The sequence below is a fragment of the Gadus macrocephalus genome, chromosome 12 (genome assembly GCF_031168955.1).
Source record: "Gadus macrocephalus chromosome 12, ASM3116895v1".
Lineage (NCBI taxonomy): Eukaryota > Metazoa > Chordata > Actinopteri > Gadiformes > Gadidae > Gadus > Gadus macrocephalus.
Window position 1 is genome coordinate 4,264,514 of NC_082393.1, and position 25,510 is coordinate 4,290,023.

The window sequence follows — 25,510 nt, forward strand, 5'->3', positions numbered from 1 at the left end:
CAGACAGACAGACAGACAGACAGACAGACAGACAGACAGACAGACAGACAGACAGACAGACAGAATGGCACTGGGATTTGAGTTACATGTTTGGTAGACCACACAGTTTTGCCATACAGTTTAACAGTCTAGCACTAGTTACAATTGGGCCATAATGCATAAGGAATTGAAATACAACAAATCAATAGCTTTAGCCCCTCTAGAGGGTGCTAAAGTATAGCCCACGTTTATTTCTAATGTAATGAGTTAAAGGCTTTTTTGTATAAACCATCTTCATTTTATTCTCGTTAACTTGGGGGTTCAAGAAAAAAATGCAATGAAGTAATTGTTTGTTCAAATAGCTTTCGTTATTTATACAGTCAATTCCTGACTGGAGATAGCAGCAGAAGATTGTTGTCATCACGTGGATATGTTTACGTCTGGGACATTACGTACTGGAAATAACTGACAGGCAAACTGACCAATGGAAAATCTGTATTTGGCTCGAGGCGTGTGTGATGGCGGAAGTTCGCATCCCTACACGAAAAATCTAGCGAGCGGATTATTGTTGACATTCTCCGGCGTACGGGCCTGCCTGGTAAACGGAATGAAGTTATCACATATCATCTTGATTGTGCACTGTATTACCCACACGTAGCTACAGCCTGTTATGTACACACGGGTATCTTATTCTATAGAAAAGACACACCTCCTGAAACATTGAAAGGTAAGGATCTACGTCGAGCCAGCTAGTTGGCCTAGCAACATGCTAACGCTGCTGATGGACGGTCAGCTTCAGGATAGCTGGTCTGCCACACCAAGACACGGCGTGCTTCTACCAGAGGCCCCGTGAAGCTATCATCATATGTCCTGTCATGCGAATGACCTCGATCTTATTCGGTTACATAGCGGTTTCCAAAGTCTTAAGCGGTTTACTAGTCTTGTTATATGTGTCAGTGAGATTCATTGGACTGTATTTCACATAGATGACCATGCTCTTCACTGGTCATTTGCTTAATTATTGCGTGTCGGCACGATACAGAATGCAAGGTGGTGTATACAGCCCTCAAACGAGCTGGTTTAATATATTGAACCCTGCCTAGTTTCGTAAGCTGGTTGTCATAATAGAAAAATCTCTCTCCAGCTGCAATGAGGATCGCTAACATTGCTTTTACTTCCCATTTCTTGCGGTTTCCCCAATTAGTTTCTCAAGTGCTTTCAAATTGTATCGACACAGCCTCCCATCTTATCTTTATTGTTTATGATTATAATATTAAATGTAGTTTATTATTATTATTAACCTTTTAATCATATTATTACTTGGTTGGTTGATTCTGTATTAATGTTAAGCTAAGGGAATTGCTACCCCCATTAACTGATGTTGGCCTATTACCCCGACGATAAGGCCTTGCCCAAATCTCTGTTCAAGGTATTGTGGTGTAGTCAGATATAATAATGATCTGACTCAGAAATGAATGTATACCTTTAAATAACCATCAACGTCATTGAGTATTAACATTTACTGTTTCTGCTTCTAACACTGTATTCTGGTATTCTAATACTGGCGCTATTTGGAGATCGTTATCGATAGTTAAGTTATGCAATTGAATATTGTTATTCTTTGGGAACTAAAGTGAGCATATCCGATACATGGAGCATTGCAACTTGTTGAGTGTGCTGGATTGAAACCATTCGTTTTTCTCTATATAATTGAACACAAAGATGTCCTATATATTCATATGTTCTTAGGACATCTGTCCATGCTAGCAATGCTCTATCTGGACAGTGGACAGGTTTGATATTAAACCCATAGTTTATAATGGTTGGACGACTACTTCTCTTTTGTGTAATAGGGTTACTAATATTGTTTTCTAGCCTGAATACTTTTTAAGGAAATGTAAGTGAACGTAGCACTTATTTTTCCGCTCTCAATACTATCCAGGGGACCGTGACACAAACATGTTCCCCAAACACAACCGTTTATTAGGCTAATACCATTACCTGCGTAATAATCATCAGAATAATCCCCATGGAATGCCATAGTGTTGCATCCATGTTTCTAGTGGTGTAAATAAAGGATTTCCACCTGCCCATCTCTCGCAGGTGTGACCCCAGGCACTCTCTGCTGACCTGTGTGAGTGTGTCGGGGAGGTAAAGCAGTTCCACAGAGTGATGCCAAGATGTTGCTGTCCCTTGGCATGCTGATGCTGTCCGCCACACAGATCTACACAATCTTCACGGTCCAGCTCTTCGCCTTCCTCAACCTTCTGCCCGTGGAGGCTGACATCGTTGCCGTAAGTCAAAAGTGTCTATCTGTCTGTCTGTATTTCCTTCAGTTTCTTAATTGTGTGTGTGTGTGTGTGTGTGTGTGTGTGTGTGTGTGTGCGTGTGCGTGGGGGTGCGTGTGCGTGTGAAATACCTTTTTGACTCCTCATATCATATCCGTTCTGAAAGTGAAAAGATAGTTTTCAGTTATTTTACTTCTATCTCCTGTGTGGAGTTTTAAGCCAGTTTTTGCTTTCCTGTCCATAAACCATTATTCAATTTTTTTTTATTATTATATTACACCTCATTCAAAAAAGGAAGTCATTTTTTATTGCCCCTGGTAAACGTCTGACTCCAGAAATTGTGAAAGTAATTTATTGTTACAATAAAATAAGTAGATTGAGAAATTACATTTCGCTTGACAATACTAACATTGAATTGTTTGAAATGGCATTTCATTAAAGAAAGCATTTTTAATTCTTACCTTCGGCTCACATATCCTTAATATTTTAGGGGGACTTTATCCGTTTTATTAGACTCAAAGATATTAAAACATGTAACCTTTTTGGCAAGCTATTACCCAGAGTTTTTTTTTTCACATTGGTTGTTGAGTTGGTCCTATAATATATCACCCTGTACTGTACATTTGGTTGAATGATGCGAGGCGTAGGCTGCCAGACGTGAGTGTTTTCAGTATAGATTGAAAACACACGGAAAACAATTGTCTGTCCGTGAAGGACTCGGATAAACCAAGCAGAAACATGTTCAGAGCTTTAGTAGAACAGCATGCCGTGCCGAGTTTTCAGATGAATGTTCTTCTGCTGTATGAACACTCGGTTCCATTCTTCATTCTTTCATAGTATGCGCTTTGATCAAAGTCAAATCACAAATCTTTCTGAATTTCCCTTGCTCATGAAATGAGCCCAGTGCTGTTTAACATCATTCACCTTACATTTTTTAAGCTAATGTTCACCTATGTGCATTTGTGCTGAGTCCTTTTTTTTTTTCACAGAATTGTAAAACAATAAAGTAAATCCTTTGTAGTCCAATATCATACCCTATGTTACCATGGATTTAATTTTAAACCTCAGGATGGACCTTGGATATATGATCCAGTCTTTCTTTCATTTGAGAAAATAATTACAGAAATAATGTCGGATTTACTTTTCTTACAGTACTCATTCGACAACAAGACAGGAAACTTTGATGACCTACCTGCACGGTTTGGTTATCGACTTCCCAGCGATGGACTAAAGGTGAGCAAAGATTCGAGTCAAAGGTCAAGGGTCACAGGTAGCATCATCAAATGCAATAGACATTCCATATGTTGTGGATAGCATCTTTATGAATACATGCATGCATTCAATAAAATGGTACAGTAAATAATAAATATACAGTGTTTTCGATGTGATATTTATGTTTAATTTGTATCCATTTCTAAACATGAATCTGTAAAGGTATCTTCGGTTTTTAGCGGTTGATTGGTGTCTGTCTGTAAAAAAAGAACAAGAGTAAATTAAGAAATAATGTATAATATACAGATCAATATTTTTATTTCCTGGGCAAATTTCCTAGAATTAATTTTAACTAATCCTAAGCATGGCAGCCGGGTTTTAACTTTCTATCAGCATGGATTAAGCTCTTCTGCGCTGAGTGTTATCAACATTAAAAGCTTTGTTCTAAAGTCAGAGTGTGGTCGCGGTATGGACATCACACTGAGGTCCTTGCTGAACCACACAGCTGATCAACAGTGCTGTGGGTGATTCATGTCTGCTCCTCTAAGCTAGCCATTGTGGAGCTCAATCCTGTCAAGAACCGGTCGTTGTTGTTTTTCTATCAGGGCTTCTGGCACATGAACGCTTGCCGTAAGCAAAAATACCACACACAAACGTTTGTGTGTGAGCCTGTTTCTGGTTTGATGTGGGGATGTCGGTTACCTAAAACAAGAAGGTGCTGTCATCGTTGGATGGTACCTCGTCTGAAAGCCAGTACGAAACCCAATTTTAATTCTTGTATTTTTTATTTTTGTTAGATTCCATATTTCTCTTAGGCATTGATAGTCTTCGATAGTCTTCCAGGTAAAAAGTGGAAGTAAAAAGTCAAGGCATCACGTGTATTTTATCATTTGTGGTCCCTACCTTGGAGATCTTCCAACCGCCGATATCACTCAGAACCCTTTGATACTCCTTGTGTGATATGCTTGTGTTGTCAATTCTCACGTTACACCTTGAGGTTAGTCCACTTAGTGGTAGATGGCATAAAACCAGATGACACATTACATGTGTCATCACATTTACAATGTGGCACAGAGCAAGTACCTCAACCTCAATCAAAGCAGCATACGACAGACGGGTATGTTGGAAGAACCTCAGTCTTGTTCAGGCTCAGTATCAAGAAGGCCAATCCCATAAAATGTCTGAAACTCTACCACATTGGTGTGAAATTGCATCTGCAAAAAAATCAAAGGTAAAAAAGGGTACTTAAGTGTTGCATGTTATCTTTTAAAGCTAACTAACCCTTATGTGATCCACGGCCAATAGAGGGCACACAAATAATTGCCATACTTCAAAATAACAACAAATGATTTCCAATTGCATGTTACTGAGGGTCATCTTCAACCCATGCCAGTGAAGCTATGTGTCTGAGCTGGTCCCTTAAAGTAACTGTAGCAAACCAGCCTTTTGATTTTTTAGAGCAGACCCTCAGTGATCCAAACTCTACTTCTCCAATACTTTGCAATCAGCCCTTTTTTTTTTTTTAAATATATTTTTACTTTTTCCGCTTAAATCACTGATCCATTTAATTGTAGATATGGCTCCACCAGTAATGGCCTTGACAAGTCTCTTCCACACTCGGGGACAGTTAAGATTTAGTCTGTTCTACTTCTGTTAACCTCATGCAGCCTTCAATGTGTCGTGCCAGACGGCAGGGTTCTTTATAGCTTTAAATAGCAGCCGCTATTTTAAGCTACAAGTTATGGTCAGCTCGGAAGACAGGGGTTTTCCTACCATCCCTTATCTTGCCTTCAGCTTTATTTTATATTTAATATTTCTATTTTTATACTTCTGTTATTTTCGGACTTTTAGGCTGCAGGTGTTACTACAAAAATTCCACAAATGCCTAAAAAGCGCCGTGGGGCAAAACATAGGCGGAATATAATCAGTTTGAGGTTTTGATTTGCTTGCATAACTGCGTAAACTTTCAAACCAATGCTTAAAATAATTAAGCTCTATTTGAAGAGGCAAACTATAATGGTGTTGAACAAAATGAACGAAAATGAAATATACATTTAAATTGCTGTTGACACTGACATTGAATCATTTAAATACATTTTTTATTAATTTAAAGATTCACATGAAGCTGTACAAATATTGTAACCTTAGGTATTAAAGGACAATGAGATTATTGACTGGTGTGAGACAAAGATGGAAGCTTTTGCTCAATTTTCATCATTCACACTATGTACACGAAACACACCATAATACTCAGAGCCTATTTTTTATGAAAAAGGCTCCAAAAGGAATCTAACTAAAGCCAATGTTGAAAAAGTTATGCACTTTGTCTTGAAGGCCTGTTGCAGTGTGATGCTGATCTGGAATACATGGTAGAGCTAGACATGGCGATCTCAAGTCATTAAATCCAAGCTCCGGGAGAGATGGAGATCAACAGTGTATGATGTGTTAGAGAGAACCAAAACTAGAGCTAGAGACATCTTGTTACTTTCATGAGGAGACAGGCAAAGGTCATGCAGTGTCAAAAGATCCAGGGCCACCTTGCACGAGGATTAAACCGACAAACTTTTAATACAGCAAAATAACGTGCAATAGAAGAAGCTTTCGTTGAAAGCAGCGTGACCTGAAAACAAGATTGAGTTCATGAGGACTAGTGGCTTCTGCTTTGGCTGTTTAATGACAGATCAATGAGCAGGGACTGGGGAAGTCAAATGACACAAACTTGAGTAATGTAATCGAAGGCACTCTTCAAGCACACACGCACACACACACACACACACACACACACACACACACACACACACACACACACACACACACACACACACACACACACACACACACACACACACACACACACACTCTCACTCAATTCCCTCCAGGACCTAGACTGAACTCTTCAATCTTACTACTAAACACCTTGAGTGGCAGATAACTTGGTACAAAACAAGTTGTTATTCGTCCTTTGGGACTGCTCTATATCACCTGGAACGGCTGGAAGTATGGTCTGTTTGGAAGGTGGTATTTCTCCCAGGGGGCCCCACTGAGTCTCTCCCATGCTCACTGACGTAGTTGGGAGATTTTTAAAGCTGCCACAAAACCCCTGGCCTCGTAAAAATTCTCCTGATCGCCCCAGGTTCCCATTCTGTGTCTTTCTGCAGATCGGTGCCTCGAGCCAGTGGAAGGCCTTTTTCCAAAAAACCTTTGAATGATAAGAACAATCTGTACTCGAGGGAGGCAGTTTCGCTTGAAGTCGTGCAAGGTGCACCGCACTCTGCCGAATTACAAAAACAATGGCGGTGCCAAATAAAAGTGTAGCGATCTACGTAGCAGTCAAAGCCTTTTTATCCGAAACCGACTGAATAACGATGTTAAAGAAATCAAAGCGGCAGGATTATCAGAGAATAATTTGTGAACGGCTGGAGTTTTCTGAAATACGTAATATAATTGGAAATTGCACATATTTGGAAATCAATTGCTGACCAGCCAAAGCCAGACTGATATTCATCGCGAAAATCAATCTTAAATCTTCCGGATAGTCTCACGACGTTGTTCACTTCCTCTTCCATAGCCTTATTAAGAATACGATTTTGAATATGTTTCTGCATTAATGCGTACAGTTTTTTAAGGTCAAGGATTAATTGGATATTTCGGCTGCATGATTTAGGACTGCAGCTCTCATGTGAATTGTGGACGAGATTTGTTGATGGTTTCTAGTGGTTGATGGTGGATTACAGGTGCTACACACACACACACACACACACACACACACACACACACACACACACACACACACACACACACACACACACACACACACACACACACACACACACACACACTGCCCCCATAAAACGGGTAAATCTCAGTGCACGGTCGAACAAACAGAGTGAAATGGAGAGGACCCTTTGTTTGAGAGGTGCTGTGGCGTCACTGAAACCCAGTTAAACTGACACCCAGGTTTCATTAGCCTCGCTACCCTTTCCATGCCCAGTTTCACTTCTGTTCCACTAAGTATAGGGCAGCCTCGCAACCAAACATCATGTGGGAAGGCGTGCCTTGGGTTTCCTGTGGAAAGTTTCTGCAGTGAATCTGTCGTTGTGCAGAATGTTCTGGAATGTATCTAGACTGATTTTCAGCTGTGCATAGTTTTTTAGAGAACCTCATTTTTATACTGTTCTCTTTTTAAATAAAAGGCTCTTAAAGCTTGGCTCTCTCCCAAGGTTAAGGCTTTGTTCATTGAGCCCCACCCCTCACTGATTTAAAAAGTCAATCCACATGCAAAGGTACAAAAGGTAAGTGACTGACCAGCCAAACCTTTCTGAACTGACCCTCTCAGGGAGACGGTAATCCCCTGTTCCACGGTTTTAATACAAAGTGCTTCAAGATAAGAAACATCTAATATGTTTTATTCATCTGGAGGGCCTGAGCACGTGTGCGTGTGATAGAATTGTGTATTTGAGTAACCAGAACGGTGACGGGAAGTGATTGTTTTCCCTGAGTCACATCCTGTCACATGGCCTTGTCATGTCCCTGTCCCATGGGCAGTGAGGTAAGAGGGCTTGAGGGGGGGGGCACACCTGGGGCCACAAACATGTCCAATTAACCAGTGGTGGTCATGTGCTTAAACATCCGCCGTAAAAACAATCAGCCTAGGGCCAATACCATCCCTTCTCACTTCCAATTGGATCTGCAGCATCACACCGGCAACCTTGATGAGATGCCCCTTAAATTGTGGAAGAGTAGTTTCAGATCCAATCTTGCGTAAGTTGTTTTTAAAATATAGTTGCATTCACATTTCAGGCGTTTAGCCCATGCCCACCCCCAGCGGCGTTGACCTTTGAGGCCTCTGGCTCAGCAGCACAAACCGCTGTGTGTGTAATCCTGTCAAATTAAACCTCAGAGACCTCATCAACTGGGTTCCATCTCTGGGCTGGTCTGTCTGCCTGTCTCTGACTGCCTGCATTGGTCACTATTGGTAAAATGGCTATTTCTTTATTGCTTTGTGTCTTGTGGGCAGTAACGATAAACACTTTTAGCGTACGTCACCGACCAAGCCATTCCACTTCTTGTTTCCAGTGGTTTAAATGGGGTTAGTTAAAAGGAAACCGTAGCATTAATCTGTGTTTGGTGAATCTGCTTCCAGAAGGCTCTGAGAGAGTGTTCACAATGCGGCTGTGTTGCCCGACTCAAGCCTACGCTGAAGCCTAACACGAGTTTAACATGACGGGATTAGGCCCGCCCACTCAATGCCGCTGAACAGTGTTATCATTTACGGACAGAACACTTGACTGAAAGACTGCCTCCTCAATGCATTCAACATCCCAACAAACAAACATAATTCAAATTCACATTATACTGTGGAACGGAGCGCGAGCTTTGAGTATGCTAGTTTTGCTTTTAAACGCAAAGTACAAAGTCCTCCTTTTGAAGTCCATCAGGCCCTGAAACAGGCTGGAGGATTATCGGTTGTTTATTCAGTTTGTTCGTTTTTGATCTGTTGGCCCTGCATTTTCATGACATCAACAGTGGCAATCTCTGACCAACAGAGGGCGCTGTCTAATCGTGTTTTGTAAGAGCCCTCTGGAATGTGAGGCAGTGGCACAGTGACGTCATTGACCAACTGAGCAGGGATGTTCCAAAAAAAGGCATGCTGGAGGCGGGGGGGATTCCACCCGTCCGTCTGCGTCCCCCGCCGCAGTATTCACCAAGGAACCGCCCCCACGTTGGTGTGGCAAAATGTCAGCCGAAATGTATCGCTGACCCGGGAGCGAGTGATGCATCCTGTCAGTTAGAAGCACTGAGCTCTCAGCTTGCAGACCTGAGCTTCTGTCTGTCCTGCACCGCCCCTCCTCCCACGCTAAGATGAACTGGTACGCTCCCAGTCACAGGCTGCTTTATAAGCGCTTTTTGATGTGTCATTGTGGATTGCGGTCTCTGGGCAGGACACAGACGCATGAGCACTAACACAGAGATTCCCTGCCACTAGAAGTGTGTGTGTGTGTGTGTGTGTGTGTGTGTGTGTGTGTGTGTGTGTGTGTGTGTGTGTGTGTGTGTGTGTGTGTGTGTGTGTGTGTGTGTGTGTGTGTGTGTGTGTGTGTGTGTGTGTGTGTGTGTGTGTGTGTGTGCGCGCGCGTGTGTGTGGCTGCAGCATATGGGACTGAGTCTGGCATGAATTGCTGAGTCGTCATGCAGTGTGGGCGGGGTCTTTTGTGTCTCTGATTTCCCTAGTAGAGAGAGAGAGAGAGAGACGTAAATGCAGGTAGGCTCCAGGAGACAAAAGGGGAGAGGGAAAGAAGTGTGGTGGAGAAAAAGCGAACAATGAAGAGCGGGGAGGAGAGTGGAGGGGTCGAAGTTGTGAGAGAGTGAAGGAAAATGAACACGTTTTGTTTGCACCCCAGGGAGATGGCGAGAAAGGGATGGGGGTAGGAGTGAGAGGGAGAGAGATGTGGTGAAAGAGAAGGAGAGGGGTGGGTGGGAAATGATAGCGAGATGATAAATTCATCACATCCCCAGCTAAGTGCAGTGATCTGCTGCACTGATGTTGATGACGAGAATCTACTGCATTGAAAACACCCCCTGCAGACCACACACACACACACACACACACACACACACACACACACACACACACACACACACACACACACACACACACACACACACACACACACACACGCGTTTGGTTTGATACTGAGATTTTATTATATTCCATGGGGTTATTAGGTCTCTCATTAATTATGAATTGATGCATGTCTGTCTTCCGATGTCCAAATCGAATCTGTATTATACCTTGGCTGATACTGCAAAAGTGAAATCTCATGAATTACTTTTTGTAAATGTGTCTGTGTATGTCTATGAGTGTATAGTATGTCTGCTGTTTAGTGACCGTAGATGGTGCTCATATGATATACTTGATGTCAAATATTGGAAGTAGTGTTTGAGGATGATCATCAGCGATGGTACAGGAAAAAAATTATTTGTTGTAAATAGACGAAAAAATTGCATCACAGACAAACTTGTTGCTAGGCGGATAACTATTCTTGAGTGACGCTCCACTACGTTCACTATCAGATGACAGCGGTTGTACAGTAGACTAGATAGATAAGTTGTGCAAAGGAAATCCACTTGTAGCATCGCTCATTATTATAATGAACACAGTGCATCGCCCATGCAGCATTAGCAACTGATAATTAAAGGGACGACTGGTGCCATGTTTCATAAATCATTTTGATGCTGAGCTACACATAACCAGGCAAGCTGTGATGGGATGGCCTTGATTTAGAGTTAGTTTCATCTTAAGCAGAAGCATTTACCTGAAAACCTATAATTGACCCATGGTTCCCTGTCACCTGTCCCAGGGTTTCCTGATTGGTGCGCGGCCGGAGAATGCGTGCATGCCCATCGAGCCCCCGCCCAGAGAGGACAACGCCTCGGGTGCCTTCATCGTCCTCATCAAGCGCTTCGACTGCAACTTTGACATCAAGGTAGGTTGCAGTGCGCCCACATCCAGTGTCACACCCCTTCGGTCTTGACCGTTTTTACAAGGGTCTGTCTACTTTTACTCCAAGCTGCCCCTCACCCTGTGGTTGACGCCAGTGGATGGATGGGTCTCTGTGTGGGATGTGTCCGATGCTGTTGAGTGTATTTGATGGCCCTTAATATGAGGAAAGATGCGAGTATGGGGGAGGGTAAGAAAGGCAAAGGGATTTGGGGAAAGAGAGAGAGAGGAGGAGGTTGAAGCCGAGAGAGAGAGAGAGAGAGAGAGAGAGAGAGAGAGAGACCCCCCCCCCTCTGTAGAGACTACAGAGGGGGACTGCAAGTGAGCAGTGTTTGGGTATTCTAGCGATTAAATATGTACATAAAACCTGTATAAACATACATGTCAACACCCACGTCTAGCACACACCACCCCCACCGACATGAAGCCAACAGCTTCATCCTCTGGAACCGTTTTCTCTGGAGAACAATGTTTCCAACAAGCAATGCTTTGCCGTCCTTATGAGCCCTATTGTGAATCCTTTTTTTTTTGTCCTCCATTCGGAGCGACGCACAGAGCCGGCTCATATATCAATGACATACCACACCAATTCCGCTGATTTGATTACCACATAATTGTTATTCTTGGCTGTGTCAATATCACTCAGCTTTAACTCCCCCCCCCGCCCCACCCCCCAGCTGTCCTGCACATGTCCTGACCCCGCTCTGACCCCGAGGGGTAAACACCAGGCGTTCTAACAAAAACACTGACGCCATGTTTATTCAACAGAGCAGGTAGGCTTAATACACCGCTGGCGTTCAGAGCTCGGCTGACCTGGAATCAGTCAGCCCTGGTCCAATGGTAATGGGTGGATGTGTGCCGGTCCTCTGGTCGTGCTGCTGCTGCTGCTGCTGCTGCTGCCGCCGCTGCCGCCGCTGCCGCCAGGGCGGAGAGAGACTGCCGTGCAGTCGGGGAGGCGGAGTTATGTAACCAGAGCTCAGGAGGGGGGCGGAGCTCTACTGTACCAGGCCTTGCGAGAAATCTGAGCCTTGCTCAGTGTGCGCGCGCGCGCGTGTGTGTGTGTGTGTTGGTATGTGTGTGTGATGTGTCTGTGTGTGTGTCTGCGTGCTCATGCATGCGTGTTATTGGAATTGGAAGTGTCCACTGTCCATATTTCTCGCCCGCTCTCGCTTGACCTCCTGTCCTTCCATTCCCCTCTCCTCCTTTCACTTGAAACATACACTCTAACTGTCTTTGATGGAACTACGTTCTATTCTCTCTCTCTCTCTCTCTCTCTCTCTCTCTCTCTCTCGCTCTCTCTCTCTGCCTCTCTCTCTCTCTCTCTGCCTCTCTCTCTCTCTCTCTCTCTGCCTCTCCCTCTCTCTCTCTCTCTCTCTCTCTCTCTCCCTCCCTCCCCACGAGCTCTGTTCCCTCCAGAAGTTGCCGGGGAACAAAGGAATAATAGATGCCATCTTGACCGAAGGGGCTTTCTCAGTAACCCCTCCTCTCTCTCTCTCTCTCTCTCTCTCCCCCCCCTCTCTCTCTCCCGCTAAAAAGAAGAAAAAGAGAAATACCAATAGCTGCCCGAGCCGGTAGCCTCATGATGCTAACATGCTAACAGTGATAATGGCCTATTTAAATGGATTGTCGTCAGGCAATAAACGGGCCACTCTCCTACTTAACCCCCCCTGAAAGGAGATGCGTCTCAACTGCAGTGTGTGAATGTATGCGCTGCAGCACTACACATGTGTGTGTGTGTATATGCTTGTCTGTGTTGGTGTGCACGTGCATATTTAACAGATTCCTGCACAGCTACTTCAGAGAGAGAGAGAGAGAGAGAGAGAGGGAGGGGTGGGGGGGGGGCGGGCACTGTGGAGGGGGAGAAAATAGGGGTAGCATTTCCTGTGCACTGGGGCTCTTTGAGGTGTGTGTGTGTGTGTGCGTGGTCACCAAGCAATCCCTTTTGGTTCTTTGATGACCCCTAGGGAACCATATCCATTCAATCTCTCTGAGGGCACCGTTTACCCCCAGAAAGGGGGAGAGAGAGAGAGAGAGAGAGAGAGAGAGAGAGAGAGAGAGAGAGAGAGAGAGAGAGAGAGAGAGAGAGAGAGAGAGAGAGAGAGAGAGAGAGAGAGAGAGAGAGAGAGAGAGAGAGAGAGAGAGAGAGAGAGAGAGAGACGGTCCAGTGGTGCATTTTCCTGCTCTGCTCCTTCACCCCCCCTCCTCCGCCCTCCAGCTCACAGCTTAAGTGCAGGATGCACGTCCTGGATATGCGACGGGAAAGAGAAAAAAAGAAATAACACAAAACGTGTGACAAATCTCTGGGCGTGCACATCTCTACCTCTGTGAGGTGTGAGGAGAGAACAACGGGGCTGTCACCGTCTTCTCACCGCTTCTTCTTCTCTTGCTCTAACCCCATTCTGTCTCATTCTCGCTCCCTCCTACGCCATTAACCGCCACTTAGCTCTTCCTTCTCCCTCTTCTATTCGCTCTTTTCTTTCGGCTGCATGTTTATTATTCATTCGTTCATCGGGATTGTCGCCGGCGGCTGTAATGCCATGTTATAGATATGTCGGCCGGTCTTTGGAACCACTTGCTTTTAGTCTCGTGTATGCGTGGCGTGAGGCCGTTTCCATGGAGGTGCGCTGTGTCCTGTGTGTTGCAGGGAAGCGTGTGTGTTTGCGTGAGTCCACCTCGCTAAAGCCCCATCTCCGGTGAACCTGAGTCACCAGTCGAGGGGTTTGACTGCTGGATGGTTCTGCCTGTGCGTCTCATGAACGACCCAGGCTCCGCCTGACTGGAGATAGCCTCACTGTGGGTGTGGGTGGGTGTGGGTGTGCGAGCATGCGCCTCTGGGTGCCTTTCGCAATGGTGTTGTTTCTGTTGACATTTGTTGAAGCAACAGACTGCTCTGATTTGTGATGTGAAGGACACGCACGCACGCACGCACACACTGTGATATGTGTGTGTCTGTGTGTGTGCGTGCTCATGCATGTATGTTATTGGCACACACACACACACACACACTGTAATTGATCTGTTATCTCCTAACAATAATTTAGAACCTCACTTAACATGTCATCTTTGGCTCCTATTCAAGACGCAGCCACACACACACATTCTCAGCGGTAACCAAGCCTTAAGCGCTCCAATAACTGCCGGTGTGTCTCTCTTTCAACACTTTCACAGTGGTCTCTTAAACACCTTTGGCACAAACCTAGTCTCTCTCACTCCCTCTGCCTCCCTCTGTCTGTCTATCTCCCTCTCCCCGTCCCTCGGTGTGGTGTTATGGACAGAAAGCAGCATTGAGGCGGCACTGCCCTCTCGCTCCAATAAAGTCTTATCTAATCAGCAGTCTGGACCTTGGAACCATGGCCTGTTCCGCTCAACGCACAGTCCATACGGCGACTGACATGTAGGATATGCGGCCTGCCTGCAGGAGTCATGGGAGAGAGAGAGAGAGAGAGAGAGAGAGAGAGAGAGAGAGAGAGAGAGAGAGAGAGAGAGAGAGAGAGAGAGAGAGAGAGAGAGAGAGAGAGAGAGAGAGAGAGAGAGAGAGAGAGAGAGAGAGAGAGAGAGAGAGAGAGAATATAATGTTAGGAGTTATTAGTGGATAGGTCGGGTAAATGTTTGAAGGGGGTGTAGGACAGCTAGAGGTGATGTGAACTGGCCGCATTCATTAAACACCTTTTGTTGTGACTGTGGGTGTCCAGATGCACTTTGGACAAGGAAGGGACTTTCCGTTCTGCATACTGATTCACCAGCTTTCTGTCTTTTAACAGGATTTCAGTTAACGTGATTTCAGACTGTCCAATGTATTCCACTCCTATCATGTGTGTGTGTGTCTGTGGACCCCCCCCCCGACCTACTCTCCCAAACTCAAACTGATTCTTCACATGGCATCATTTACACACCACCAATGATCCGTGACCATTGAGAGGTCACAGATGGGAGGGGACACACACACACACACACACACACACACACACACACACACACACACACACACACACACACACACACACACACACACACACACACACACACACTCGCAGACACACCATTTCTCAAACATTCCCACCAAGGCTCCCCCACTCACATATGCTCACACACATTCATTCACATTCACACTGATGCTCTCTCACATTCACACACACACACACACACACACACACACACACACACACACACACACACACACACACACACACACACACACACACACACACACACACACACACACTCTAAATGTTACCTGAACTGGAAAATGTTACCCCATGTCCTCCAGAAAGCCAGTGTGGACGAAGCACTCTGCCCCCACGCACACAGCTCCCAACAACCTTCACAGCCAGTGTCCTAGACTGTGTAACACAGTGAGAGCTAATGAAAATGTTAGTTGACATTAACTTACTCAAGGTTAATGGTGCTGGTGATCGGAGACGAAGGGTGCGTTTTCTTCTTCCATTGATCCACAGAGCACAGAGGCTTAATCTAGAGTCTTCCTGGCTAGGGAGGGTTACACTAATGCACATTAACAATATTGTTTTTTGGCTGAGAAGTTAGGATGACTACACCCATTGAAAAGATGATGTATTTACTGTGATTTGATACAGATTGGATTAAGTGATCTTTAACCATGAGTTAAACCCAGAGCTGTTTCCAGTGAAAGGCTATCTTCTGTCTCCACGTGTTATCGATAACAAACCATGATATCATATCACGTTAGAGCGTCCCACCCAACTGCTGTCCCATACTTGGACACTCCCAGGTAATATCGTCATCAGTTTTGTCAGCATAAGCTATTTGCGGCGATTAGCTATTCATTAACAAGTCATTTACCAGAGCGAGAACAGATGTCAAGTTGAACTCTCTTTAGAAATGCAGTCCTGAGGAAGAAAACGGGATTATTCATTCCTGTGCGGTCTCTCAGGATTGGCAGTAATTAAGTAGCAGAGAGAAGGTTCAATTAACATCAAGGATGGCGCTCAGACACTCGCCGCTACAGTCAGATATTAGGACCCCTGGGGCCTAGATTAAGATTGGGCTACGCTACAAAGTGTATGTGCGTGTCTGTGTGTGCGTGTGCGTGTTTGTGTTTGTGTGGGTGGGTGGCTTTATCGGATTATGTATGTGAACCTATATAGTTACTCTGTTTAATTTGTTTCTCTAGAGCTCACATCATATTCGACTTCCCATGTTGTGTATTTATACTTCCCCTCCTCTCTCCTGCTGCCACTTCCTCTCACTCTTCTATCCATTTTTGTTTCTTGATCTCATCCTCTTCCCCATGACCGTCTCCCCTGTAGTCGTGTCGACCTCCATTCCCCACAACCCTCTCTCTCTCTCTCTCGCTCTCTCGCTCTCGCTCTCTCTCGCTCTCGCTCTCTCTCGCTCTCGCTCTCTCTCGCTCTCGCTCTCTCTCGCTCTCTCTCCATCGCTCTCTCTATCTCTCTATCGCTCTCTCTCTCTCTCTCTCCTTTTCTCCCTTTCTCCCCCCAGTCTCAGGAATGTACTAAATGTCCTTATCTTTGCCCATGCAAACACAGGGCGAGCCAGCTTAGAGGTCAAATTCCACTCTCCCCAATCCCAGGCAGACAGACTGCATGCTGGCATGTAGACTGCCCGCAACAAGATCGTCTCCTTACAGAGACAAGAATAATAGTAGTAATAATAATAAGACAAATTCTAATTCCAGTAACTGGGTTGGGGTGAGTGACCCTCCATCCCCCACAACATCATTCTGTCCACACACAGAAACCCTCTGTCCCTTGAATCTCAGCAGCCAGTATTTGAGACAGGATGTGATGCAAATAACAGAGTATGTGATGGATATATGACCACCAAGTATATATTTTGGTGGTATTCACGTATGTTTATTTGCGTTTTCACATGAATCTCACTCGTATAAAAGCAAAACACTTTGGCTGGCTTCAACCGTTCAGGGAACCTTCATATAGTAGATTTTCGTGTGCCAGTGCAGTCTAGCAGGAGAGACTTAACAGACTTGATTAGGAATATGTCACTAAACAGTTAGGCTAAAAAGGAATGGTAGAATGGCGATGAGCACATCGCCATTCTACCAAGGTCACATACTGACCTTAACCACACATCTCAAATCTTAGGAAAAAACACAACCACTTTGAACAAACACCACTGCGAAACGAATACTATGACCATTTTAGCCAACATCGTAACTTAAATATCGCAAAGCTAATGCCTGACATTAAACATTACTAACTATGACCATATCTTAACCACTATCACTAAGCTAATAACTAAACCTGACCTTTTCCTACCAAATCTTTAACGTAACCTTTGCAAAGCTAATTCCTAAACAAAACCATTTCTAACTTGCCACTAAGGTTGTTTGAAATATCTCCCCGGCCGCTATCAGGTATGCCACTTGGCTAAACAAACATAGGTACCTAAATTCCAGTCGTATGATACTCTTTTTGCAGGCTACTTTCAAAAGACACGTGTTAAGTGTCGCGTTTCAAATGTCCATGGAGACACTTCTTCTGCTGTTATGGTTAACTCTACGGTGGGTCCTAACAGATGGATCTACTTATTGAGGACCTTATTGAGACCTCAAAGGTATCATACAGTTGGATCGTCCAAAACGATATGTTTACGGACCTCATTTCTGTTCTACATTTCTGTTGGTGAACAATTGCGAAATAACCTCTGCTGGAATGTGGTGTTCGCTATATATTTCATACTGCCTACACCCTGTACGCCAAGGACATCGGGATGAAATTCAAGAACTATTTGAAAATACACACACACACACACACACACTGTCACACTCTCACACACACACACACACACACACACTGTCACATTCCATCATCACGCAGGCATACATTCACACAGACAGACCATTACCGTTACACACACACAGGCGTTGTGTGTGCATGGGTGTCGGTGTCACTGGATTCTGTTGTTACACATAACCAAAATCATCTGCTAGCGAGTGCGTCTGTGTGTGTGTGTGTGTGTGTGTGTGTGTGTGTGTGTGTGTGTGTGTGTGTGTGTGTGTGTGTGTGTGTGTGTGTGTGTGTGTGTGTGTGTGTGTGTGTGTGTGTGTGTGTGTGTGTGTGTGTGTGTGGATTTGCCTCCAGACATACACTGAGGTCTTTCATAGCGCCCCACACAATACTGAAACACATGGAATCCCACTGCTGTCTTGCGCCCGGCTTCACGTATGTCTCTGCATAACATTGCAGTGACAAGGCACGGACAAAAGACAGCACTATACTTTGTTAACATGGACGCAATTCTGGATCTCCTCAGTGGTGTCAGACTTTCTCTGCCTGCACATGCAGAGAAACACATACGCACTCACTCACACAATTCCGTCACACACACACACACACACACACACACACACACACACACACACACACACACACACACACACACACACACACACACACACACACACAAGTAAACAAACCCCACAGAAACGTACACACACACACACACGCGCGCACGCAGAAACGTAAACACCAAAATAAACGCAAAATCCCCTGACCAACAGGCTGGAGTTCTATTTTTTTTCTTTGTCCTTGATGTTGCTGAATATGCTTGTGTCACATCACAGTGCTGCTAGAGTGACGTGTACCTCCAGTATCTAAAGCCTTTTCCACAACGCCGTGATGTCTCAGATCAGCGTGAGAAGCCCTCGTTAATAATGCAGTCGTACCTCGACAGCGGCCTGCAGCGTAGGACATACGCGTTGTTATCATGATTGATTTGTTACAGCCATTCCTCGCACCCTCCTGCTCAAACATCGTTTTCCTCACTCGGATGTGCTTGCGCATACTGTGGCTATTGATCCAACGACTGTATTCTACGTTCAGCAAACGCAGCACGGTTTCCATGCTTTGAACCTGATTTTGTGTAGTTGCCTTTCCTTTTGTCGTCCTCGGCTCGGTTACCTTGTAGGTTTTTGTGACAAACCTGACCAATAGAGGGGCAGGACATATAAGAAATCCCAGCAATACATGTTTAACCATCATTGTGCATCAATACACGACGTTATACCTAGTTACATGCAGCCTGTTAGTAAGAAATGCAGTGGCATTTTATCCTATAATATCCCCTATGTATAATCAAATTTAAAGATGGTGTTTCCGGCTCTTTGTGTAATGTATAGCGATTTCCTGTGTCTTTGTTTAAGCACATATGGAGATTCGTTTTAGGATCATTCTGTCACATCCTATTTCCTTCTCGATGCATGTTGAAGGCTTTAAAGCACAACAATGGTTGTCCAGGATGCACAGTCACAGAAATACAAGTAGAAACCAAGACATACCCAAATGAGCAGCATATGGGCTGGCCCAGAGTCGACATGGTTTATTTTCTTAATCCTTTAAAGGAAAGCAATTTTTTTTTAAAAACCAACAGGTTTTAGTCTTGACAGAATCTTCTGTTTCCATACTTCATCCTGTTTCCAAAGAAGTATATCCAAAACGCTCAGTATCTGATATTTGAATACACTTTGAGTCACAACCTCCTGACTAACCTCAGAGACACACACTTCCATTTAAACATTTAAATGGTGCAGCACATTGTGTTTACACTGTGTCCACTGTTCATTGACATGCATGCACAACAAAAACGCACTCTCCGATGTCAGCAGTGGAAACACCTGTTGGGACATGACATGTGGCTCGCTTACGCAACAAGCCATGGCCGTAGTGGAGCTAGACGGGTAGGCCATCCAACAGGAATATATCCTTTGCGCTCTATTTAACAACTCCAAAAACAGCCATCCCTTCTCCCATCACTTTTCAAGCATAAACGCTGCAATTAGAGTCATGAAGGAAGCCGTGTCCGTAGATGAAGGGCAGTGTGGAGCGAGGATCGTGACCTCCGGCTGACTCTTGCCAGGGCGGCTCTCGGGCCCCGCATGAGCCGCCATCCATGAGTCTCTGTTCCTGCGTCTCTTGTTGCCTATACATCCTGCTGGGGATCATTTCCTGTTTTGCCTCCTCGCTTTGAGCACAGACCACTTCTGTTGCCGAAAGTGCGCGCTGCGTATGAAAGCGTACGCTCGTAGCTCGCTGATAAACGAGAAAACAGATCCTCCTCGCCCCCAAGCATGCGCGCACAGATGAACTGTTGGCAGAAACGACTATTTAATAATGGAAGACTGTTGTGCTACTGGTCTACTCTCTCTCGCTCTCTCACGCTCTGTAAGTCCTGTAAATGATCCTCTCCAATCCTGATTTATTTAGAAATATGAATCCCCACTTGCATGTACACACGCAGTGAAGCAGCAGATTCACACCGCTAACATCACGTGGATTGTGAATAGCATCGAGGTCTTCTTTCTAAGTGATTCGCTGAGGTGGCTGCTGAGTAACGTCCCACATGGTCAGTAAGCCACATATAAACACTCAGCGCAACCGTTGCAGATCTCGATCTGATGTGGCACCATTTATCGCTTCGTCATACGTGTGTGTGTGTGTGTGTCTGCGTGTGTGTGTGTGTGTGTGTGCATGTGTGCGTGTGTGTGTGTGTGTGTGCATGTGTGATATTGAACATCCCGGGGAAAGAGTATTTTATTTTTAGCCTCTTCCCCCTCTCCCTCCTCCTGTTCAGTCCATTCTCTCATAAACCCTACTCACTGTTCTACTTCCTCAATACGTTATCCAACATTTCTCACTCATCACTAGTCAGGTGTGCAGCTTAAGCAGTTTTAACTCTTATTCTCTATCTATTAATTATTATTCTTATTATTTCCAAACTTCCCCCCTCAACTCATCTATACTTTGCACAAAACAATAAATATATAACTTTATACACTATCTTACTATCCTCCAAAGTTTTATGGAGATTAGACTTTTTAAACCAAGAACTAACTAGCACCCACCGAGAAAACCATAGCAACTATCATAAACACCCGAGCAGCCACCCAGTAAATCCTAGCAGACACCTACAGAAACTCGCATAGATCGCCATAGAAAACACCCAAACCTCCTAGCAACCACCTAGAACACAATGGAAACCATCTTGAACAGCCTAGCAATCGCCTAAATCCCCCTAGCAACCACCTAGAACACCATATCACAAGCCAGATCACCATATCATCAACCCAGACCACCACATCATGCTTATTCCCTAACCCTAACCCCAAAAAAAAGAAAAAAAAAAAAAAGAAATTGGTTTTAAGTTATTTTCTCGGCCTAGGAAGGGGCTAGAAACATAATTCCTGCAGATTCAGGATCGGACCGAGCCCAGCAAATAAAAAAGTAAAAAAAAAAAAAAAAAAAAGATTAACTCTCTCGGCACTCTCCCATGTGCCGCGCACCATTTCTCAAGCGTGTTGTTGTCCACAGACACACACACACATGATAGGAGTGGAATACATTGGAATACATACCTAACCCTAACATACAAAAACATACAAAACATACAAAAGACAAACATACAAAAAACATCTAGAGCCACCTAGCAACCACCCAAAACACCCTAGCACAAAGCCAGAACACCATAGCGACCAGCTACAAGACTATACCAACCATACAGAACACCATAGAAACAGCCCAGAATTCCTAGCAACCATCTAGAACACCCTAGCAACCCCCCACACCGACAACCCGAACCAACAACAACAACACCCTAGCGACTTTGCCGAACAACCTAACAATCGTTCAAAAACACCCACGAAGCAACGCACAAACCCCAGAGCAGCCACCATACAGCTACAGCACTGCTCAACTATGTCTTTATTCCTTCATTAGCACAAAGGAGGTGATAAGGAAACGGTCAATATCAAAGCAAACATGGCATAGACGGTGCAGGAGAGCCGAGGAACCCAGAAGGGCTTAGCGTAAAATCATCCCCCTCTATGATTTTACATTGATCATGATACTATGAATGTTGGTTGCCGCAACGCAATGAAATAATAAGGAACGCTGCGAAATTATAATTGAATAATGATAATGACATAACGTCACTCCGCTGTACATTTCCAATACACCAGGTACTAAACCTATTCACCACAATTTCTAATGGATATACTCTTCCTTGTTTGCTGCTATTCATACTTCATACGAACATCCCTCCTCTAAATCAACAAGAGCATGATATTTTCTTCACATCTTTCCAATGTATCGTATAACACGACATGATAAGCATTTTATTATTCTGCCAGACAGCCGAGCGGCAGTAAAACAATAAAGCACGATGAAGGAGACAGGTGAGCGGCCGACCGCACAAAGCCCAACACTGTGGTCTGTGTGTCTCCCAACAGGTCCTCAACGCGCAGAAGGCCGGGTACAAGGCGGCCATTGTGCACAATGTGGACTCCGATGACTTAATCAGCATGGGCTCCAACGATCGTGAGTAACCAGACCACGCCCCGCTGCCATTGAGGCCTTCGACCGGGCCATAAAACACAAACCGTGGAACGCCGAAAGAGTAGAGGGAGAACGCGTGCGCGCGTGTGCCTCATTGTGTTTGGCCCCCGGTGTTCGCCCAATTAGCCTCTTCAGATCCCCAGCCAGGATGTCTCTCTGCCATGGTTCCCGCTGCCGTAGAGAGGCGTCGGTGCCAGAGTCTAGACGGGTCAACCCCCTGTTAGCTTAGCTTAGCTTAGCTCCACTTTTTAAACCGGTGTCTTATAGTAAGCAGGGGGGGGGGGGGGGGGAAGAGATGGAGACGAAGATGTAAAGCTAGCTAATGCAGCTAATTAAACTAGCTAATACGGCAGGTTTGCAATGCAAAACTAGTTTTACTGGCTCCTCGCACGATACGGTGTGGAGGGAGTCCTAGCACTCTTGTTCTCAACAGAAGCGTGTTGTACTCGTGTGTTGTTTTACGAGAATCTTCTATAAAGTCCTTGCGCTGCATGAATTGGAGTAGGCTGTGACTATTCCCTTGATTTGATTCGGCTCTTAATAATTGGAGATTTTTTGTTGAGATGTAAATGCGTGTGTGTGTGTGTATGTGTGTGTGCCCGTATGTTTGTGTGTCTGTGTGTGTGTGTGCGCGTATGTATACTAAGTACAAACGTACGTGCATCCATACACCTACTTGTGTTTGCATGTATGTGTGTGTAATATGTCTAATATATGTCTTTAAAGTGTCTTTGTGTGGCTTGAAAAGCGCTTTAAAATATGTAATATCATTGCCATGTCCTTCCATGTTTAACCAATGGCTTCTGCTCCATGTCTATGTCCCAGTGGATGTCATGAAGCAGATAGACATTCCATCTGTGTTCATCAGCGAGGAGACGGCCAACTCTCTGAAGGAGGACTACTTGTACGACAAGGGGTGAGTCTGACGTCAACCGTCATCTGCCTGTCAATCCATCACCCAGAGGCCATCATTCACCCAAGCTTCCCCACCATTATACCCTGTCCTGCCATCGCCTCTGACGCCTTCTGATGGACTCGTGCCTTGAATGTGTCCTAATATCTCCAGTGTGCGCCCGCAAGCCTCCAGAACCAGGACAGACCTGTATTGTAGTTCCTGAGCACTCCGCTGCCACAGGGCTAATCCGATAACACAGAATGTCTTGATCCGTTAAAGATAGCTCAGACCCAACCGCACCGAGTCTCACAGGAGGCCTCTCTACATTGTTGACATTGAGTATGCTTGGGACGTATCATAAACATTAGCAGAGTTTTCCCCGCGAGTGAATGTTTAACGTGTGCCTGTGACGTCAGTGTGGGCCAAATGGAAGTAGCATGTATTTACAACACTCCGGCCGACGCTGTTCTACATCTGTAATTACAAGCCCACTGCTCATTTGGCAACACACTAGGCCGCCATTAATCAGATGCATGGACTTCGCGGTGTCATCGTGAACTGTGAGCATGACATTGCGATCGTATGCCGTCACAACCCTAGAGTCATGTTTCTAAATGGAAGTTTCCGCTCACATGGGCTCCCGGTCGCTTTCCCCAGGGGCCACGTGGTCCTGATGCCCGACTTCAGCCTTCCTCTGGAATACTACCTCATCCCCTTCCTCATCATCGTGGGGATCTGTCTGATCCTCATCGTGGTCTTCATGGTGGGTATAGCAGGAGCCGGCCCCTCGTTCGCTCACAGCCTACCTACAATGGTTAAGGAATGGTTAAAAGATTCATTTTATTTAATTTATTGGAGGGACAGTGCACATTAATCTACATTTCTGTAAATGTACCAGTGATAGCCAGCAGGCTAATTTTCAACTGAAGTCCTTTGGATAGATGTTAAGCTAGTCACAGGATGGCTTAAAAAGTAAACATATTAAAGAATACACACAGCAACAGTATAACAGGTCGTCAATAGACTCCATTACAACGTATAGCCATACAACCATTCATGCAAACCATGAATGGTTGTATGGCAGACATACCCCCGCAGACATAATAATAACAATAATAATACATTTCATTTAGAGGCGCCTTTCAAGACACCCAAGGTCACCTTACAGAGCATATAGTCATCATACATTTTTTAAAAAACAAGACATTGTGGAAAAAAATAAAAAAATAAATAAATAAACATAAGCAATAATCAATAAATAAAACAAAAACAAGACAAAACAAAACAAAACAAAAAAAACCAATCAAAACAGTGATCAGTTAGACGTTGTGTGCGAGTTTGAACAGGTGAGTTTTGAGTTGTGACTTGAAGGTTGTAATGGTGCATAGCAGGATGGTGATGGTTTCAGTTCAGGCTGTTCCCTGTGAGGGCTCTGACCCAGCACACAAGAGGCACAGACTGCACCGTTCCGACCGTACAGACGACTGCTTGAGGCGGGCCCGCGTCGGTTGTGTCTGACATGACGTCAACCTCTTCTAGATCACCAAGTTCGTGCAGGATCGCCACCGGGCCCGACGGAGCCGTCTGCGCAAAGACCAACTGAAGAAGCTCCCCATCCACAAGTACAAGAAAGGTACGGCTCACGCGCTGTTGTACCGCCGGGGGGTGTGCGACGTGTGATCAGCCGCTACGAGCCGTTTTGAAAATCGGCTTCTTCTGACATCACAAGTGGGCCGTGTTCACCTAGATGTGTGCTGGAGGGATCAGTCTACCAGGACTGTAGCCAACGTTGCTCATCTCTCTCTCGTCATACATCTCGGTGGACACGACCACCTGTGATGTCCGAAGAGGCCGATTTTCTAAAACGGCTCGTAACGGCTATTCACTCTCACACCTAGTGGTATAATATGTCACCTTTAACCTTAAAAAACGTGGACTGGGTCTGCTTGAGGGGTCAACAATTGTCGCCGAATAGAACAGGAGAACGCAATGTACAGTTGAAATGAAGTGAAATCATTTTTTGGGGATTTAATAGATCTAACTATACACTCATCCTCTTAACTCCTGGTATGTGATTTCGTTTGAAAGATGTCATAAAAGTGTTTCCGGTGTGCTCAAGCCCGGCATCTATCATCATAGAATAGAGAAGGGCTGTTCCAAACCAGTCCTAGGGTTGAGTCGTTTAGTATGACAACTGTAAGTAAGCCTGCTTTAATTCTCGGCCAAGCTGCTGTCTGTATTCAGTCCAGCGCACGCACATATATACTGATTAAATAGTTTCTGAATAATA

The 25,510-nt window shown here is 44.9% G+C and overlaps 1 protein-coding gene and 2 long non-coding RNA genes across 4 annotated transcripts; 2 read left to right on the top strand and 1 right to left on the bottom strand.

Annotated features, from left to right (window-relative positions):
* The first annotated feature begins 426 nt into the window (after positions 1-426).
* rnf13 (ring finger protein 13) lies at positions 427-25,510 on the top strand. 2 transcript variants are annotated; one of them, XM_060067154.1, is made up of 8 exons: positions 427-577; positions 2,083-2,273; positions 3,420-3,500; positions 10,838-10,963; positions 22,220-22,307; positions 23,151-23,241; positions 23,878-23,983; positions 24,760-25,510. In XM_060067154.1, the coding sequence occupies exons 2-8, from the start codon at positions 2,160-2,162 to the stop codon at positions 24,898-24,900; spliced, it is 747 nt and encodes a 248-aa protein (XP_059923137.1). In that variant the 5' UTR covers positions 427-577; positions 2,083-2,159; the 3' UTR covers positions 24,901-25,510. The 2 variants fall into 2 exon arrangements, with proteins under 2 accessions (XP_059923137.1, XP_059923136.1); XM_060067153.1 differs by having other exon boundaries at positions 494-706.
* LOC132469124 (uncharacterized) lies at positions 12,887-19,404 on the top strand. Its single transcript, XR_009528361.1, has 2 exons — positions 12,887-13,631; positions 13,682-19,404. It is a non-coding gene; the product is annotated as an uncharacterized LOC132469124 (long non-coding RNA).
* Positions 19,361-21,620, bottom strand: LOC132469125 (uncharacterized). The gene is made up of 2 exons (XR_009528362.1): positions 21,388-21,620; positions 19,361-21,090 (listed from the first exon to the last, which is right to left on the bottom strand). It is a non-coding gene; the product is annotated as an uncharacterized LOC132469125 (long non-coding RNA).

Excerpts from the sequence above, each read along its gene's own strand:
- rnf13 (XM_060067154.1), top strand. The coding sequence starts at position 2,160 with ATGTTGCTGTCCCTTGGCATGCTGATGCTGTCCGCCACACAGATCTAC. Across the intron at positions 22,308-23,150 it reads CAGCATGGGCTCCAACGATC|TGGATGTCATGAAGCAGATA; the intron begins GTGAGTAACCAG and ends TCTATGTCCCAG. Across the intron at positions 23,984-24,759 it reads TCCTCATCGTGGTCTTCATG|ATCACCAAGTTCGTGCAGGA; the intron begins GTGGGTATAGCA and ends AACCTCTTCTAG.